The sequence below is a fragment of the Nerophis lumbriciformis genome, linkage group LG20 (assembly GCF_033978685.3).
Source record: "Nerophis lumbriciformis linkage group LG20, RoL_Nlum_v2.1, whole genome shotgun sequence".
NCBI lineage: Eukaryota > Metazoa > Chordata > Actinopteri > Syngnathiformes > Syngnathidae > Nerophis > Nerophis lumbriciformis.
Genome location: NC_084567.2, coordinates 41,607,501 through 41,627,295, shown reverse-complemented (window position 1 = coordinate 41,627,295; position 19,795 = coordinate 41,607,501). Strand labels below are relative to the sequence as shown.

General features: G+C 41.2%; 1 protein-coding gene across 1 annotated transcript in view; it reads right to left on the bottom strand.

Moving 5' to 3' along the window:
- The window catches only part of il11ra (interleukin 11 receptor subunit alpha), a 160,116-nt gene that overhangs the window by 41,780 nt on the left and 98,541 nt on the right, over positions 1–19,795 (bottom strand). Inside the window, exons 2-5 of the mRNA XM_061980910.2 lie at positions 15,735–15,831; positions 5,856–5,922; positions 876–1,042; positions 392–506 (exon numbers count right to left, since the gene is read on the bottom strand). Of these exons, the coding sequence (XP_061836894.2) occupies positions 392–506; positions 876–1,042; positions 5,856–5,922; positions 15,735–15,831 (446 nt within the window). The remainder of the gene's footprint in view (positions 1–391; positions 507–875; positions 1,043–5,855; positions 5,923–15,734; positions 15,832–19,795) is intronic.

Below are 19,795 nucleotides of genomic sequence, written 5' to 3'. Positions count from 1 at the left end.
CAGCGCGGCTCCCATATGATTGCGCACTGGTGTGCGTCTGGGCCGTGACAGCGTGGCACGCGAATGTCTGTGCTGCATTGGATCAGTCTCCTTTCTTTAACAGGCAAAAGCTTTATAACCTCACTAATGCCTTGCATCGTCTATATTAGATATATAACAACGGGCGGGTGCGGTTCTGATCAAATGTTACATCGGGTGGATGGCGGATGGTTGACGACTTTCTGATGCGGTTGCGGATGAAATAATTGCCTATCCGCGCATCTCTAGTGTATATGTATGTTTGTACAGTGAATGTATATGTACATGTATGTGTATATGTATGTTTGTACAGTGAATGTGTGTGTGGCAAAGATAAAGATACAATTCTTCTGTTGCAATAGTTGGATTGTACCTGAAGGAGGCGTTGTACTGGACTGCAAGTGAGGTATTTACAGATTCCGCCCAGGAGCAGCTAATGTAAGTGTGATTAGGAAGTCGACAGGAAATGCTCAGCAGCCCAGGGGGATCTGAGGAAAAAAAGGATACAATGCATACTGTAAGCACCAATGTCCACATCAGTTATAAAACCACTAGAATGAAACGGGGTCCTCCAATAATATGTTAAAACTCCCGTCATCTTGCACCTTGTCCCTCAAAAGGAAGGACTCTTAGGGAGACGTTTCCTGTTTGAGACACTCACAGGAAGTGTAGGCCAGTTTCCTCTTGAGGACTTAGTGTTTTAACAAGAACAAATCTATATGGCAAGTGAATTAATCAGAAATAGCCAAAATCAAGTCAAAAAAAAAACATTGAATAAAGTATTAAAGTGACTAAAATGCTGCAGGCTTGCTGAATTAAATCCTTAATTAGCACAGGCGAGACACAAAGACACTTACGGCCCAGCCGGAGTTTGACGGCGTGGAGGAGGAGCCCGCGGTTGTCATAGCAGCTGTAGTCGCCCTGGGCTGAAAGGGTGACGTGCAGCAGGACCAAGGATCCATTTGATGTTACTTGGTGCCATGGCAACGCTGAGCTGTTATTCAGATGCCACACTGCGGGTATGCTGCCAGGAAATACGTTAAGTTTAGAAAGACTTCGCTCACAGGAGACAGTCCTATTATGTATCATTAATAGTCATATTAATAATAAACAAACAAATAAATGAAATCACATTTAATGTATGTTTAAGTGCATTTTCATTTTACATTTTGTCTTATGGCCTTACTTTGGCTAGATAAATGTTGCTGTCTTTTTAGTTCTTTGCCATGTTCTGCAGCATTTGCTTACAGAATGAAGCAACTAGGGTTGTACGGTACTAGCACTGCTATACTAATGAATCATATTCGGTACTATACCGCCTCTAAAAAAGTACCGCACTATCACGGAGTACTTACAAGCAGACACAGTGTGTAGACAGAAAAGGGAGAATGGACGCATTTTGGCTTAAAAAGTAAAGATAAAGGTGAAGTTATAACACTGAAACACCCTCAGGAAGAGGAACGTCCATAGCTACTTCTAAATCCCTAATCCACAAAAAAAGTATGTTTCTTATAAGTAGCATTATCACTGGAGGACGAGGAATAGCTAAACATGCTTCACTACACACCGTAGGAGGATACAATAGCTCACCGGCGTCACAATGTAAACAAACGCCATGGGTGGATCTACACCTGACATCCACTGTAATGATACCAAGTACAAGAGCGTATCTAGTCGATACTACTATGATTACATTAATATTTTTTAGCATCACAAAATCTTTTTTAGTTTTTTTGAAATTTATATTATGTTTATAAACTGAGGAAATACATCCCTGGACACATGAGGACTTAAATTATGACCAATGTATGATCCTGTAACTACTTGGTATCGGATCGATACCTAAATGTGTGGTGTCATCCAAAACTAATGTAAAGTATCAAAGAAGAGAAGAATAAGTGATTATTACATTTTAACAGAAGTGTAGATAGAACATGTTAAAAGAGAAAATAAGCACATATTAACAGTAAATGAACAAGTAGATTAATAATTATTTTTTACAGTTTGTCCCTCATAATGTGTACAAAATAATAGGTGTATAAATGACACAATATGTTACTGCATAGACTAATTAGGAGTCTTTGTTTGTTTACTTACTACTAAAAGACAAGTTTTCTCGTATGTTTACTATTTTATTTACGAACTAAATTGCAATAATAAACATCCACTGTAATGATACCAAGTACAAGAGCGTATCTAGTCGATACTACTACTACTACTGTATTACATCGATATATTTTAGCCTCACAAAATCTTTTTTAGTTTTTTTTTAAATTCATATTATGTTTATAGACTCAGGAAATACGTCCCTGGACACATGAGGACTTAAATTATGACCAATGTATGATCCTGTAACTACTTGGTATCGGACCGATACCCAAATGTGTGGTATCATCCAAAACGAATGTAAAGTATCAAAGAAGAGAAGAATAAGTGATTATTACATTTGAACAGAAGTGTAGATAGAACATGTTTAAACAGAAAATAAGCAGATATTAACAGTAAATTAACAAGTAGATTAATAATATTTTTTTACAGTTTGTCCCTCATAATGTGTACAAAATAATAGGTGTATAAATGACACAATATGTTACTGCATAGACTAATTAGGAGTCTTTGTTTGTTTACTTACTACTAAAAGACAAGTTTTCTCGTATGTTTACTATTTTATTTAGGAACTAAATTGCAATAATAAACATTCACTGTAATGATACCAAGTACAAGAGCGTATCTAGTCGATACTACTACTACTACTGTATTACATCGATATATTTTAGCATCACAAAATCTTTTTTAGTTTTTTTTTTTAATTCATATTATGTTTATAGACTCAGGAAATACGTCCCTGGACACATGAGGACTTAAATTATGACCAATGTATGATCCTGAAACTACTTGGTATCGGACCGATACCCAAATGTGTGGTATCATCCAAAACTAATGTAAAGTATCAAAGAAGAGAAGAATAAGTGATTATTACATTTTAACAGAAGTGTAGATAGGACATGTTAAAACAGAAAATAAGCAGATATTAACAGTAAATGAACAAGTAGATTAATAATATTTTTTTACAGTTTGTCCCTCATAATGTGTACAAAATAATAGGTGTATAAATGACACAATATGTTACTGCATAGACTAATTAGGAGTCTCTGTTTGTTTACTTACTACTAAAAGACAAGTTTTCTCGTATGTTTACTATTTTATTTACGAACTAAAGTGTAATAATAAACATCCACTGTAATGATACCAAGTACAAGAGTGTATATAGTCAATACTACTACTACTACTGTATTACATCGATATATTTTAGCATCACAAAATCTTTTTTAGTTTTTTTTTTAATTCATATTATGTTTATAGACTCAGTAAATACGTCCCTGGACACATGAGGACTTAAATTATGACCAATGCATGATCCTGTAACTACTTGGTATCGGACCGATACCCAAATGTGTGGTATCATCCAAAACTAATGTAAAGTATCAAATAAGAGAAGAATAAGTGATTATTACATTTTAACAGAAGTGTAGATAGAACATGTTAAAACAGAAAATAAGCAAATATTAAGAGTAAATGAACAAGTAGATTAATAATATTTTTTTACAGTTTGTCCCTCATAATGTGTACAAAATAATAGGTGTATAAATGACACAATATGTTACTGCATAGACTAATTAGGAGTCTTTGTTTGTTTACTTACTACTAAAAGACAAGTTGTCTAGTATGTTCACTATTTTATTTAGGAACTAAATTGCAATAATAAACATCCACTGTAATGATACCAAGTACAAGAGCGTATCTAGTCGATACTACTACTACTACTACTACTGTATTACGGTACATCGATATATTTTAGCATCACAAAATCTTTTTTAGTTTTTTGGAAATTTATATTATGTTTATAAACTCAGTAAATACGTCCCTGGACACATGAGGACTTAAATTATGACCAATGTATGATCCTGTAACTACTTGGTATCGGATCGATACCCAAATGTGTGGTATCATCCAAAACTAATGTAAAGTATCAAAGAAGAGAAGAATAAGTGATTATTACATTTTAACAGAAGTGTAGATAGAACATGTTAAAACAGAAAATAAGCAGATATTAACAGTAAATGAACAAGTAGATTAATAATTATTTTTTACAGTTTGTCCCTCATAATGTGTACAAAATAATAGGTGTATAAATGACACAATATGTTACTGCATAGACTAATTAGGAGTCTTTGTTTGTTTACTTACTACTAAAAGACAAGTTGTCTAGTATGTTCACTATTTTATTTAGGAACTAAATTGCAATAATAAACATCCACTGTAATGATACCAAGTACAAGAGCGTATCTAGTCGATACTACTACTACTACTACTGTATAAAATCGATATATTTTAGCATCACAAAATTATTTTTAGTTTTTTTTTTAATTCATATTATGTTTATAGACTCAGTAAATACGTCCCTGGACACATGAGGACTTAAATTATGACCAATGTATGATCCTGTAACTACTTGGTATCGGACCGATACCCAAATGTGTGGTATCATCCAAAACTAATGTAAAGTATCAAATAAGAGAAGAATAAGTGATTATTACATTTTAACACAAGTGTAGATAGAACATGTTTATACAGAAAATAAGCAGATATTAACAGTAAATGAACAAGTAGATTATTAATCTATTTTTACAGTTTGTTCTTTATAATGTTGACAAAATAATATGTAGATAAATGACATAAGATGTTACTGCATACGTCAGCAGACTAATTAGGAGTCTTTGTTTGTTTACTTACTACTAAAAGACACGTTTTCTCGTATGTTTACTATTTTATTTACGAACTAAATTGCAATAATAAACATCCACTGTAATGATACCAAGTACAAGAGTGTATCTAGTCGATACTACTACTACTACTACTGTATTAAATCGATATGTTTTAGCATCACAAAATCTTTTTTTTAATTTATACTATGTTTATAAACTCAAGAAATATGTCCCTGGACACATAAAGACTTAAATTGCAATAATAAAAATATGTTTCATGTACCCTAAGATTTTTTTGTTAAAATAATGCCATTTTTTTGTGGCCCCCTTTATTAAAAAAAAGTATCAAAATACAATTTGGTACCAATACCGGTATCAAAATATTGGTATCAGGACAACCCTAAAAGCAACTAGGGCTGCAACTAACGATTAATTTGATAATCGATTAATCTGTCGATTATTACTTCGATTAATCGATTAATAATCGGATAAAAGAGACAAACTACATTTCTATCCTTTCCAGTATTTTATTGAAAAAAAATAGCATACTGACACCATACTTGTTTTGATTATTGTTTCTCAGCTGTTTTTAAATGTTGACGTTTATAAATAAAGGTTTATTAAAAAAAATAATTAATTAATAATTAAAATTAAAAAAAAATATTACAAAAAAGCCTCTGCGCATGCGCATAGCATAGATCCAACGAATCGATGACTAAATTAATCGGCAACTATTTTTATAATCGATTTTAATCGATTTAATCGATTAGTTGTTGCAGCCCTAAAAGAAACACTTCAGTTTTACAGGTGTCAGGTCTGCAACATGTATTAGAGTGGGGGCCACGAGTTGAGTAAATGTGATATTTTTCATGGACAAGTCTTAATAAAAAAAAAAAAATTAACAATTTTATTAAATGATTTGTATCTGTCTTCAAAATGCTTGATTTTCTATAGTGACGGAGGTAAGACATGAGCCTAAAAGCCTGTCTATATTAGCTGTCAACATCTCATCCGCTATAAAACACAAAAGCAAACATAACAGCACAAAAGCAACAATTTTAAGGTCCTTACTTAATTTGTGACTTCCCACATGCCAGTGTCACATTAGAGTCCAAGCGTCCGTACTGCACGTCTGATACTGCAAACACAGACATGATATCATATATCAACGCACATTCTTTGGTGGACTGTACTGTACTGTGTCTGCGTGCTCTGGATTTGTGTGATGTAGGTGTGAGGCTTGGCAGCCGGGACACAGTAGCATGACCATACAAGGTGTAGTAAGAAGGCTCCTCTGTGTTTATTTTGCAGCATTGCTCAGTATCAGAAAATCTGCTTTGATATTACTGATAATAAACAGCCACTAAGAAAAAAGCAAACACTAAGGAGTCGGTAATCAAATATATTTCAATATGTTATAAGGTTATTATGTTAGTTCAATCTTCTTGGGTGGACATCTAAAAAAACATATGATTAATATCAACAATAGATAAGCAGTTATATACATTTGAAGCAATCGTCTTGTTTATTGACTGTTTTGGAATGTTGAAGTTTCTGTTTGAATTCAGGCACAAGTGGATTGTTCTGTTTGCAGGAGAGAAGCACAGGACATCTTAAGTGCAATAAATGCAGTGAAAGTGTAGAAAAATACCCGGGCAGATCATACTAGTTAATTAAATTATTTCTGCCCCAAATCACAAAGATTATTTTTCTCACCCACCCTCAGTGGCACATACTGTAGCCTTAGTTGAATCTGGTGATTGTTAGGGATGTCCCGATCCGATATTTGGATCGGATCGGCTGCCGATATTTGCCAAAAATTGCGTATCGGCAAGGCATGGGAAAATGCCGATCCAGATCCAGTTTTAAAAAAAACTCCGGTCCATGTTTTCCAACGCACTTATTTAAATAATACATTCCACTTTTCTGCTGCTCCGTAATTTCCGTTCCGCATTTTCCAGCACACCTTCAACACATCCACAATTCTCACGCAGTTGCTTTTAGCTGCAGGCATTACACGACAGGCTCTTCTCACTCTTTCCTGTGTCTCCCTCTCACAGACAGCAAGTGCACCTTCTTACACACGTCACATACTGTCATGACATACGTCACATACGTACGGTATACGTCCTCCCCGAGCAGAGAGGTAGCAGCATGGCTAACGTTAGCTGTGATGCTAGCGCAGCCGTGCGAGCAACGCTCTCTCTAAGGTGCTCGCCTGTGCAATTGCGCACTGTTTAAGCGTCCTCTGCGCATAGCAAATCTATGCCACGCACAAAATCTAATAAAAAAATAAGCGCATAACAATTTTCGACACACGGACACGACAGAGAAGACAGTTTTCGTCATCATTGTTCAAATATTGTGACGTCTGTCGAGACGCTTATCTCCATTCGGTGCCACACGTCCACACCATCAAAATGCCGAGGCAAAAATTTCCACATCAACACCGTATGAAAAAATTTGTGATTTTTTTAGTTGTGATTTCCTTCTCTGCATGAAAGTTTAAAAGTAGCATATATTAATGCAGTATGAAGAAGAATGTTTTAATGTAGACATGCAAGCCTTGAAAGACAATTTTGAAAATCAAGACTACATTTCCTGCAAATGGATGCATTTCTACCCTATATTTTAACTTTAGATTTATTCTCATATCAAACTCTTTTGGCTGTCTTTTTGACACTTACATCCGGCACCCCCCTCCACACCCTGGATTATAAATAATGTAAATAATTCAATATGATTATCTTGTGTGATGACTGTATTATGATGATAGTATATATGTGATAGTATATATCTGATAGTATATATCCGTATCATGAATCAATTTAAGTGGACCCCGACTTAAACAAGTTGAAAAACTTATTGGGGTGTTACCATTTAGTGGTCAATTGTACGGAATATGTACTTCACTGTGCAACCTACTAATAAAAGTCTCAATCAATCAATCAAAACACATAGAATCATCATACTGCTGTGATTATATGCATCAAGTGTTCATTCAAGGCTAAGGCAAAATATCGAGATATATATTGTGTATCGCAATATGGCCTTAAAATATCGCAATATTAAAAAAAAGACCATATCGCCCAGCCCTAGTTTCAATGATGCCATTTCTGTTTGTCATGTATAATTTTGTCTATTTTGTGTTTATCCTTGAATAAACAGGTCAGTTTCTTGTTACCAACCATTGTGTATTATTCAAACTCCCCTAATTCAGCTGGCTAGTTGTTATCAAGAGTACTAAAACCCTTTTCAACATGATTCTGACAACTAAGTAGGCTAAATAACTTTAAACTTTAATACATGCTCGGATAGGCCAGTATCGGTCAGTATCGGTATCGGTCAGTATCGGTATCGGATCGGAAATGCAAAAACAATATCGGTATCGGATCGGAAGTGCAAAAACCTGGATCGGGACATCCCTAGTGATTGTTACCAAATTGTTCATAGTTTGGTGAGAAAATGTATACTAAGGACTATATTTTGACATGTTTGGTTAGACGGTAAGCCAGATTTGATGCAAAACTAAGAGCAGTACGTGTTTATTTTGATTTGACTCATTTGCCCAGTGGATACGTCGTCCTCGCCATGAAAGTGTGTGTGTGTGTGTGTGTGTGTGTGTGTGTGTGTGTGTGTGTGTGTGTGTGTGTGTGTGTGTGTGTGTGTGTGTGTGTGTGTGTGTGTGTGTGTGTGTGTGTGTGTGCGTGTGTGTGCTGTGCATATTTAGAGTGCCACATGATATAAATGAAGGCTTTTACAGTCGATACAAACATTTGAAAGGGCAGCACAGCGCTGAGCGCACACACATTATTTAATTCACCGCCACAGTAATGTGTTATTTGCCAACCTGCTATTTGCCCAACATTTCAGTCCCTTGCTTTTCATGTCAGTCATCTCCGCCTTCAGTCGGGGAACTACAACTTAATGTCTCTAAATTGAACACCCACCCAAGGTGAAGGAATTACAGCAGATGTGTTGAAAACCTCAATATACCGTATTTTTCCGACTATAAGTCGCAGTTTTTTTTCATAGTTTGGCCGGGGGTGCGACTTATACTCAGGAGCGACTTATGTGTGAAATGATGAACACATGAGCGTAAAATATCAAATAATAATATTGATCTCATTCACGTAAGAGACTAGACCAGGGGTCGGCAACCCGCGGCTCCGGAGCCGCATGCGGCTCTTTGACCCTCCCAATTTTCCCGGGAGAGCCTCTCGCATAAAATTACTGGGATTGATATACTTCGATTTTCACCCTTACAATAATAATAAGGGCGTGCCATGATGATACAGCATTCAGCATCCTCTACAATCTGTACAAACAGAATGTCAGCCCAGCCTTTTATTGTATGCATTTACTACTTATACACGTAAGCGACAGCAAGGCATAGTTGGTCAACAGCCACACAGGTTACACTGACGGTGGCCATATAAAATAACTTTAACATTCTTACTAATAATGCGCCACACTTTGAACCAAAACCAAACAAGAATGACAAACTCATGTCGGGAGAACATCTGCACTAGAGATGCGCGGATAGGCAATTATTTCATCCGCAACCGCATCAGAAAGTCGTCAACCATCCGCCATCCACCCGTTCTAACATTTAATCAGAACCGCACCCGCCCGTTGTTATATATCTAATATAGACGATGCAAGGCATTAGTGAGGTTATAAAGCTTTTGCCTGTTAAAGAAAGGAGACTGATCCAATGCAGCACAGACATTCGCGTGCCACGCTGTCTCGACCCAGACGCACACCAGTGCGCAATCATATGGGAGCCGCGCTGAGCGCACCTCCAAGCGCGTCTCGCTGCCGGCGACGGCCGGGTATGGGCCCGACGCTGCAGCGCCATCCATTTTCAGGGCTAGTTGATTCGGCAGGTGGGTTGTTACACACTCCTTAGCGGGTTCCGACTTCCATGGCCACCGTCCTGCTGTCTATGTCAACCAGGGTGAGCCCCACCCCTTTCGTGAGCGCACTGCGCGCGGAGTGACCCCTGTTATGCGCCCCCGGCAACAGGGGTGGCGGGCAGGTAAGCTGCGCGGGCGGAGCGCACGGAGTGACCCCTGTTACGAGCCCCCGGCCACGGGGGTGGCGGGCAGGTAAGCTGCTTACCTGCTGCGCGTGACGCCGGCCGCGGCGAAGGCGGACGAGGCGGGGTGTCGGTGCGGTGGGCGCGGTGGTGACCCTGGACGTGCGTCCGGCCCTTCTCGCGGATCGCCTCAGCTACGGCTCCCGGTGGGGCCCTCTCGGGGGAAGGGGCCTCGGTCCCGGACCCCGACGAGGCGTCAGGGGCCTTCTCCACTCCGTAAAAGTGTCCATCTCTTTTTTTTTTTCTTCTTCTGTTGTGGCATATGCTGCAGGTGCCTGCTCGTTTTTCGTATGTGGGTAACAACATTTAACTATGTATATATATTTCCCAATTGGTTTAACTGCCACCCGCCTGAATCTATTTAAAATCTAATTTTTTTTTATTTCAACCGCCCGACCCGACCCGCGGATAAAATTTTTTTTTTTTTTTATTTCATCCGCCCGATCCGCGGATAATCCGCGGACTCCGCGGTTGTGCCCGCAAACCGCGCATCTCTAATCTGCACCTTAACACAACATAAACACAACATAACAAATACCCAGAATCCCATGCAGCCCTGACTCTTCCGGGCTACATTACACACCCCTGCTACCACCAAACCCCGCCCCCACCCCAAGCCTGCTCCCTCACACATCAACCCCCCCCCTCTGTGCGTCGGTTGAGGTGGGCGGGGTTTGGTAGCGGGGGGTGGGGGTGTATAATGTATCCTGGAAGAGTTAGGGCTGCATGGGATTCTGGGTATTTGTCCTGTTGTGTTTATGTTGTGTTACGGTGCAGATGTTCTCCCGAAATGTGTTTGTCATTCTTGTTTGGTGTGGGTTCACAGTGTGGCGCATTATTAGTAAGAGTGTTAAAGTATTTTTTTTTTATACCGCCACCATCAGTGTGACCTGTGTGGTTGTTGAGCAAGTATGCCTTGCTGTTACCTACGTGAGCAAGCGGAAGCCCTATACAACGTGTGGCTAATCAGGCACGCTGACTTTACTACTGTTACCCCAGGTGGCCCTTGGCAAAGGCCCAGTGCCTGACTGCCCCCTAGCCAGGGATATGGTGAAGACCTCAACGGCGGAGCAGGCGGAAGACGGTAGATGTAAGAACCACCACAACGGCTGCGATGGTGGAAGAAGGCACCCCCACAACCATGTGGGCACAAGTTATGGGGAAATAACCCAAGACCTCAACGGTGGAACAGGCGGAGGACATGGTCGTGTTGCGACGGCGGACGGAGGAGTTAGGGGGTCTTAAACGGTGGCATTGTGTGTATGTGGACAAGGATAAGGTTAGGTGGGACATACACCGGATAACCTTAGTGTAGAAGGGGCCTAATAATAATAATAATAATAATAATAATAATGGATTAGATTTGATATTGCGCTTTTCTATTATTAGATAGTCAAAGTGCTCACAGAGAAGTGGGAACCCATCATTCATTCACACCTGGCGGGACTTGTGGGACTCGAACCTGGGTAGGTATTTTGAACATTTTTGGGACTTTTGCCGACTTTTCTCCCCGCATTCCCGTGGGACTTTGCTGTGCGCATTTTGGACATTTTGGCCATCCCGGCCGGCGGCGGGACTTGTGGGACTCGAACCCGGGTGTGATTTTTGTACATTTTTCTGACTTTTGCCGACTTTTCTCACTTATCTCCCCGCCTTCCCGTGGGACTCGGCTGGGTGCATTATGGACGTTTTGGGCATCCCAGGACTTGCGCGGCCGGCGGCAGGACTTGTGGGACTCGAACCCGGGTGTGATTTTTTAACATTTTTGGGACTTTTGCCGACTTTTATCCCCCCCTCCCCGTGGGACTCGGCTGGGTGCGTTATGGACATTTTGGGCATCCCAGAACTTGCGCGGCCGGCGGCGGGACTTGTGGGACTCGAACCTGGGAGTGATTTTTGAACATTTTTGGGACTTTTGCCGACTTTTCCAACTTTTATCCCCCCCTCCCCGTGGGACTCAGCTGGGTGCGTTATGGACATTTTGGGCATGCCAGGACTTGCGCGGCCGGCGGCGGGACTTGTTGGACTCGAACCCGGGTGTGATTTTTGAACATTTTTGGGACTTTTGCCGACTTTTCTCACTTTTCTCCCCGCCTCCCTGTGGGACTCGGCTGGGGCGTTACAGACATTTTGGGCATCTCGGGACTTGCGCGGTCGGCGGCAGGACTTGTGGGACTCGAACCCGGGTGTGATTTTTGAACATTTTTGGGACCTTTGCCGACTTTTCCAACTTTAACCCCCCCTCCCTGTGGGACTCGGCTGGGTGCGTTATGGACATTTTGGGCATCCCGGGACTTGCGCGGCCGGCGGCAGGACTTGTGGGAATCGAACCCGGGTGTGATTTTTGAACATTTTTGGGACTTTTGTCGACTTTTCCAACTTTTATCCCCCCTCCCCGTGGAACTCGGCTGGGTGCGTTATGGACATTTTGGGCATCTCGGGACTTGCGCGGCGGGACTTGTGGGACTTGAACCCGGGTGTGATTTTTGAAAATTTTTGGGACTTTTGCCGACTTTTCCAACTTTTATCCCCCCTCTCCGTGGAACTCGGCTGGGTGCGTTATGGACATTTTGGGCATCTCGGGACTTGCACGGCCGGCGGCGGGACTTGTGGGACTCAAACTCGGGTGTGATTTTTGAACATTTTTGGGACTTTTGCCGACTTTTCCAACTTTTATCCCCCCTCCCCGTGGGACTCGACTGGGTGCGTTATGGACATTTTGGGCATCCCGGGACTTGCGCGGCCGGCGGCGGGACTTGTGGGACTCGAACCCGGGTGTGATTTTTGAACATTTTTGGGACTTTTGCCGACTTTTCTCACTTTTTCCCCGCCTTCCCGTGCGACTCGGCTGGGTGTGTTATGGACATTTTGGGCATCCCGGGACTTGCGTGGCCGGCGGCAGGACTTGTGGGACTCGAACCCAGGTGTGATTTTTGAACATTTTTGGGACTTTTGCCGACTTTTCTCACTTTTTTCCCCGCCTTCCCGTGGGACTCGGCTGGGTGCGTTATGGACATTTTGGGCATCCCAGGACTTGTGCAGCCGGCGGCGAGACTCGTGGGACTTTTGACCATTTTGGGCGCCTTTTCCCCTCTTCTTCCCTTTCTACATAGTGTAGAATGGGCCTAATAGGGGAAGCATATGACAATTTTACCTCCCGTTGATAACGACACTGTTAAAAAAGGGTCAGTATGGCCACATTAAGGCTGAACTTCATTGAAATTAGAAATTGATCCAACACTGAACAACTTTTAATTAAATTGTATTTTTGACTCAACCTTTACCCTCACGATGCGTGTTGTGTGCATAAGTATTGGTGTTGCGCACATTTGGCTGGTTTGAATGTGTGTATTCATGTTTTATTGGCAGTCGAGCACATTATTCCCCAAACCCGCAGCATTCCACTCATATCTGATTTCTGCCTCTGGTTAGAGAGCCGCAGCTCATGCAGAAGTACCAAACACACATGTACACACACAACCACACACATATGAATGTAGGTGCACGTGTCCATGCAAGCATACTTTCACACAAACGTATGTGCAAAAAAAAAAAAAAAGGTTTCTTCATTGAAATCAGATGGGTGGGGAGAGGCAGAGATTTCCAGTTCGATGAAACTCTTCAAACAATAAAATAATAAGTTGTGTTGATGGCTAAAGGCCAGTTTAATCATTAAATAATGTTTTAGCCTCAACTTGACTCAGGTTATACACTTGGAAAGGGTAACAACTAGCTTTGGACATGACAATTTCTTAATACCAGAGACATTATCAACAAATTGGGTAAGGAAAAAACAGAACTCTGGTACAAAAACAAGGAATTTTGAATGGGCTTATAATTGGGGAAAGAGGAGGATGGACAATGTTGTGGTAAAACAAAGTATATGGAGTTTTATGGTGTTCTTTGAGACGACAAACCATACAGTGTAACCGGTTATTTCATTCTAAATGCTAAATGTGTTTCCTCGCTCATTTCTCTAAGAGTAGCTTAGGCTTCAAAACGTGCTGAGAATGGGTCAATAGCACTAAAATAGTTCCAAAGTTTGCGCCGTCTGTGTATGTGTGTGTTTTTCTATCCTGGAGGCACCAAAAACCTGACATTAGACTCACGTGCTCGACCCGTGGGATCAGAAATTGTCACCCCATGAGTCCAAAGTAAGGCTGAAACGACGCGTCGACGTCATCGGTTACGTAAATACGTCGACGCCGTTTTTGTGCGTCTGCGCGTCGCATATTTACGTCACACTACTGTCATGGCGGAGCGCAAAGCAGACGATGCGAGCGAGGGGAAAAAAGCACGCCAAAAGTCGTCAAAAGTGTGGGAGTATTTCAATAAACGGCCTAATAATGTTGTTGTATGCACACTGTGTCGAGCGGAAATGGCCTATCATAGCAGCACAACGGCTATGAACGAACATTTGAAAAGAAAACCCCCGACAGCGTTCTTGCCATCACCATCAACAAGTCAATCGTCCGCGTGCGTATACGTTGTCATTATTACACAAAAACATGAATGTGTCATTTGTATCTGCGTTGTAAATTCATAAACTAAAGCACCGTTTCGCTCTGAGAGGCGCGTTTGGCGTGCCTGTTCAGTGTTTACAAAGACGCGCTCCTCTTTAACGCTGTGGAGAGGCGGCGGCGGCGAGCGAGCGGCGAGGCGGGGCGCGCCGGGAGCGACGCCGCAAGAGACAGGGGACGACGAGCGAGCGAGGAAGAGGAGCTGAAAAGCGAGGAAAGAAAGAGAAAAGAGTTGGAAGAGAAAAGACTTTGTGTAAAATTAAAAGATTGTAAACCTGGCAAAGCCGTCTGGCGTTCAGTCTGTCGGTCCTGAAAGAACCCCACGGCACAAGACGTGTCACAAACGCTAACGTTAATTAGTTGTGCAAATACCTTTTACAACATTAACAGTTGTACAAACCAACAATTAACTTTCACTTTAATCATACTATCATTGTTGTGTTATTAAGCAAAATAAGCAATACTTTTACTTTTGTTGAAATGTTTACACTGTACACTTTTTTGTATTGGATGTTTATCTTTATTTTTGCACATTTTAGCAAATAAGCAATACTTTTACTTTTGTTGAAATGTTTACACTTGTTACAGAATATTTCCGTTTTGCACTTTTTTGTATTGGATGTTTATCTTTATTTTTGCACATTTTAAAGCAAAATAAGCAATACTTTTACTTTTGAAATGCTTATACTATTCCAGAATATTAAGATTTGCACTGGATGTTTACTTTTATATTTGCACATTAAAAAGCAAATAAGCTACTTTTAATTTTGTTAAATGTTAAAAGTTTTAAATGTTTACATTGTTACAGAATATTTTGTCATGTTGTTGTCAATGTTGACTGAGTGGCCATACTTTTTTTTTTGTAAATAAAAGCCATGCCTTTTGAAAAAACTGGCCTACATTTATTTTTTTCCTCTTCATTTTAAATAAAAAAAATAATCGGTAAAAGGAACAATAATCTATAGATTAATCGAAAAAAAATAATCTATAGATTAACCGATTAATCGAAAAAATAATCTATAGATTAATCGATAGAAAAATAATCGTTAGCTGCAGCCCTAGTCCAAAGCATTGAAATCGATAGAAAATGAATTTAAAAAAGATATTGGTCCTCTGGGGGGGTCAAGTAATATGACTTTGGTGTGTGAAGTGTGCATGACAAGTGGTCAAACATACAGTCGTGGTCAAAAGTGTACATACACTTGTGTGTGTGTGTGTGTGTGTGTGTGTGCGCGCAGAATGCACATTTAAGTGTTTGAATGCAAATGCGTTTTTTAAATATGGCCTTATGATAAGAGGAGTGCGTGTGGTGCAAAGGTGTGTCCGTACCTTCATTGGTCCAACTCTGAGCACCACTGAGACACAGTGACCAAGATAAAAAACAGATGACTGTCAGACTCCCAGGACAAGACAAAAGACCTGGCATCTGCGGAGACACAGAAGGTATAATCATGAAGAGTTACTGCAAAGACTTAACGAGTCAGTCTGCAGCGTTTGAGAAATGACATCAACAACACGGGCCCTTTAGCTGCATGATATTCATTCACTCATCTTCTACTTTCTATGGGCAAAGCACAGGCTCTAAGTCAGCGTTTCTCAAAGTGTGGGGCGCGCCCCACTGGTGGGGAATGGAGACATGACAGGTGGGGCGCGAGGAACGGGAGGAAATTTCACTTTAATTTTTTTTTTTTAATTATTATATTCTTAGATTATTTTTTTTACTATGCTTTCATTTTCTATACACACTGTAAATCACTTTGTGATTCTGTCTGTGAAATCCGCTATATAAATAAATGGAAATTACCGGTACTTATTTTTACTGTAGGCTTTATATTTCTCGGTACGAGCGAAAGTTTGACAGACATAGCAACAGTAACTAATGGGGGCGGGGCTAAGCGGAACAAACTTTCGCGCGGATGGGTAGCAGGCTAATGTGTGGATCACAATTACACAAATATATACATTTGTGACTCGCACCTCAAAGATCGTCGAGCCAGAGCCAGCGCCTGCAGAGAAACAAAAATGTGACGGGCACACACTGTGTCATTCACCGGGAAGCACTCGCGTCAAGGCAGCTCAGCCCCGAACTCAATGAGGTTTTAACAGATGTGAGCGCGGTAAATTTGATCAAAACACGACCACTGAAAGCGCGACTGTTCTCTGCACTGTGTGAGGAAATGGGAGCTGATCATACAGCCGTGCTGTTTCACAGTGAAGCAAGGTGGCTCTCCTGGGGGAAAGTGCTGTCACTTGCCCTGTCTTGCCAAATGCATAGCTCCTCCTTTTTTTTTTGCAAAGATTGCAAAGTGGCACTTTTATTGTATTTATTATTGAACTTGATGCAAGTTATTTGATTTATTATTGAACTTGATGCAAGTTATAACACTTTATTTGATTTATTATTGAACTTGATGCAAGTTATAACACTTTTGTTTTATTTATTATTGAACTTGATGCAAGTTATAACACTTTTTTTGATTTATTATTGAACTTGATGCAAGTTATTTGATTTATTATTGAACTTGATGCAAGTTATAACACTTTTATTTGATTTATTATTGACCTTGATGCAAGTTATAACACTTTTTTTTATTATTGAACTTGATGCAAGTTATAACACTTTTGTTTTATTTATTATTGAACTTGATGCAAGTTATAACACTTTTTTTGATTTATTATTGAACTTGATGCAAGTTATTTGATTTATTTTTGAACTTGCTGCAAGTTATAACACTTTTTTTGATTTATTATTGAACGTGATGCAAGTTATAACACTTTTTGATTTATTATTGAACTTGATGCAAGTTATAACACTTTTTTTGATTTATTATTGAACGTGATGCAAGTTATAACACTTTTTGATTTATTATTGAACTTGATGCAAGTTATAACACTTTTGGGATTTATTATTGAACTTGATGCAAGTTATAACACTTTTATTTGATTTATTATTGAACTTGATGCAAGTTATAACACTTTTTTTTATTTATTATTGAACGTGATGCAAGTTATAACACTATTTTTGATTTATTATTGAACTTGATGCAAGTTATAACAGTTTTTTGATTTATTATTGAACGTGATGCAAGTTATAACACTTTTTTTGATTTATTATTGAACTTGATGCAAGTTATAACACTTTTGTTTTATTTATTATTGAACTTGATGGAAGTTATTTTATTTATTATTGAACTTGATGCAAGTTATACCACAGCTGCACAGTTATTTTATTTATTATTGAACTTAATGTTATTTTATGTTATTGAGTTTGAATGTATACAACTTGATGTTCAATAAAATTGAAAATGTTAAAGCTTGGCATTAGCGCTCTGTTGGGGCGATGGGGGCAGGTGGGGCTTGAAAACTCCCCCTTGTCCAAAGTGGGGGATGACAAAAAAAGTTTGAGAACCACTGCTCTAAGTAAACTAGCATGTGAGGTTTTTTTTTTTTAAATGTGGGGCCAAACTGTGGCACCAGAGTTATTAACCCATGCTAGTATAGGAGGTCATGCAAATTTTACACCGAGAGGTCCGAGAGCAAATGTGTAGCTGGAACCACTTAACTACGAGGTAAACACACAATAATGTACCCCAGCAATATTTACTTCTGCAATATAAGACGTTTTCTGACAGAAGATGTGTGCTTGTTATTATTTTCTATTTCCAAAGCTGCCCTTCTACTTTGAAACAGCTCCAGAATTGTATATTAGCACAGCACCCTTTTTTTTTTTTTTAAATATGCATCGTAACAAAAAGGGTATGTGGAGGGGGGTGTGGTGTGCGGGCCTGCCGCGGAGCTAGGTGTGTAAGGACCGGCCTCGAAGCCAACGGCAGGTGAGTAGATCGCCCAGCTCGGGATGGTTATCTAAAGTTAAAGTACCAATGATAGTCACACACACTAGGTGTGGCGAAATGATTCTCTGCATTTGATCCATCACCCTAGCTCACCTAGTTCTAGTTCGCGTGGACATCGGGGGCGGTACCTCTGGATTGGCAGACCGGGGTGGTGGTTCCTCTCTTTAAGAAGGGGAACCGAAGGGTGTGTTCTAACTATCGTGGGATCACACTCCTCAGCCTTCCCGGTAAGGTCTATTCAGGTGTACTGGAGAGGAGGCTACGCCGGATAGTCGAACCTCGGATTCAGGAGGAACGGTGTGGTTTTCGTCCTGGTCGTGGAACTGTGGACCAGCTCTATACTCTCGGCAGGGTCCTTGAGGGTGCATGGGAGTTTGCCCAACCAGTCTACATGTGTTTTGTGGACTTGGAGAAGGCATTCGACCGTGTCCCTCGGGAAGTCCTGTGGGGAGTGCTCAGAGAGTATGGGGTATCGGACTGTCTGATTGTGGCGGTCCGCTCCCTGTATGATCAGTGTCAGAGCTTGGTCCGCATTGCCGGCAGTAAGTCGGACACGTTTCCAGTGAGGGTTGGACTCCGCCAAGGCTGCCCTTTGTCACCCATTCTGTTCATAACTTTTATGGACAGAATTTCTAGGCGCAGTCAAGGCGTTGAGGGGATCTGGTTTGGTGGCTGCAGGATTAGGTCTCTGCTTTTTGCAGATGATGTGGTCCTGATGGCTTCATCTGGCCAGGACCTTCAGCTCTCACTGGATCGGTTCGCAGCCGAGTGTGAAGCGACTGGGATGAGAATCAGCACCTCCAAGTCCGAGTCCATGGTTCTCGCCCGGAAAAGGGTGGAGTGCCATCTCCGGGTTGGGGAGGAGATCTTGCCCCAAGTGGAGGAGTTCAAGTACCTCGGAGTCTTGTTCACGAGTGAGGGAAGAGTGGATGGTGAGATCGACAGGCGGATCGGTGCGGTGTCTTCAGTAATGCGGACGCTGTATCGATCCGTTGTGGTGAAGAAGGAGCTGAGCCGGAAGGCAAAGCTCTCAATTTACCGGTCGATCTACGTTCCCATCCTCACCTATGGTCATGAGCTTTGGGTTATGACCGAAAGGACAAGATCACGGGTACAAGCGGCCGAAATGAGTTTCCTCCGCCGGGTGGCGGGGCTCTCCCTTAGAGATAGGGTGAGAAGCTCTGTCATCCGGGGGGAGCTCAAAGTAAAGCCGCTGCTCCTCCACATCGAGAGGAGCCAGATGAGGTGGTTCGGGCATCTGGTCAGGATGCCACCCGAACGCCTCCCTAGGGAGGTGTTTAGGGCACGTCCGACCGGTAGGAGGCCGCGGGGAAGACCCAGGACACGTTGGGAAGACTATGTCTCCCGGCTGGCCTGGGAACGCCTCGGGGTCCCACAGGAAGAGCTGGACGAAGTGGCTGGGGAGAGGGAAGTCTGGGCTTCCCTGCTTAGGCTGCTGCCCCCGCGACCCGACCTCGGATAAGCGGAAGAAGATGGATGGATGGATGGACCCTAGCTCACCCCCTGGGAGGTGAG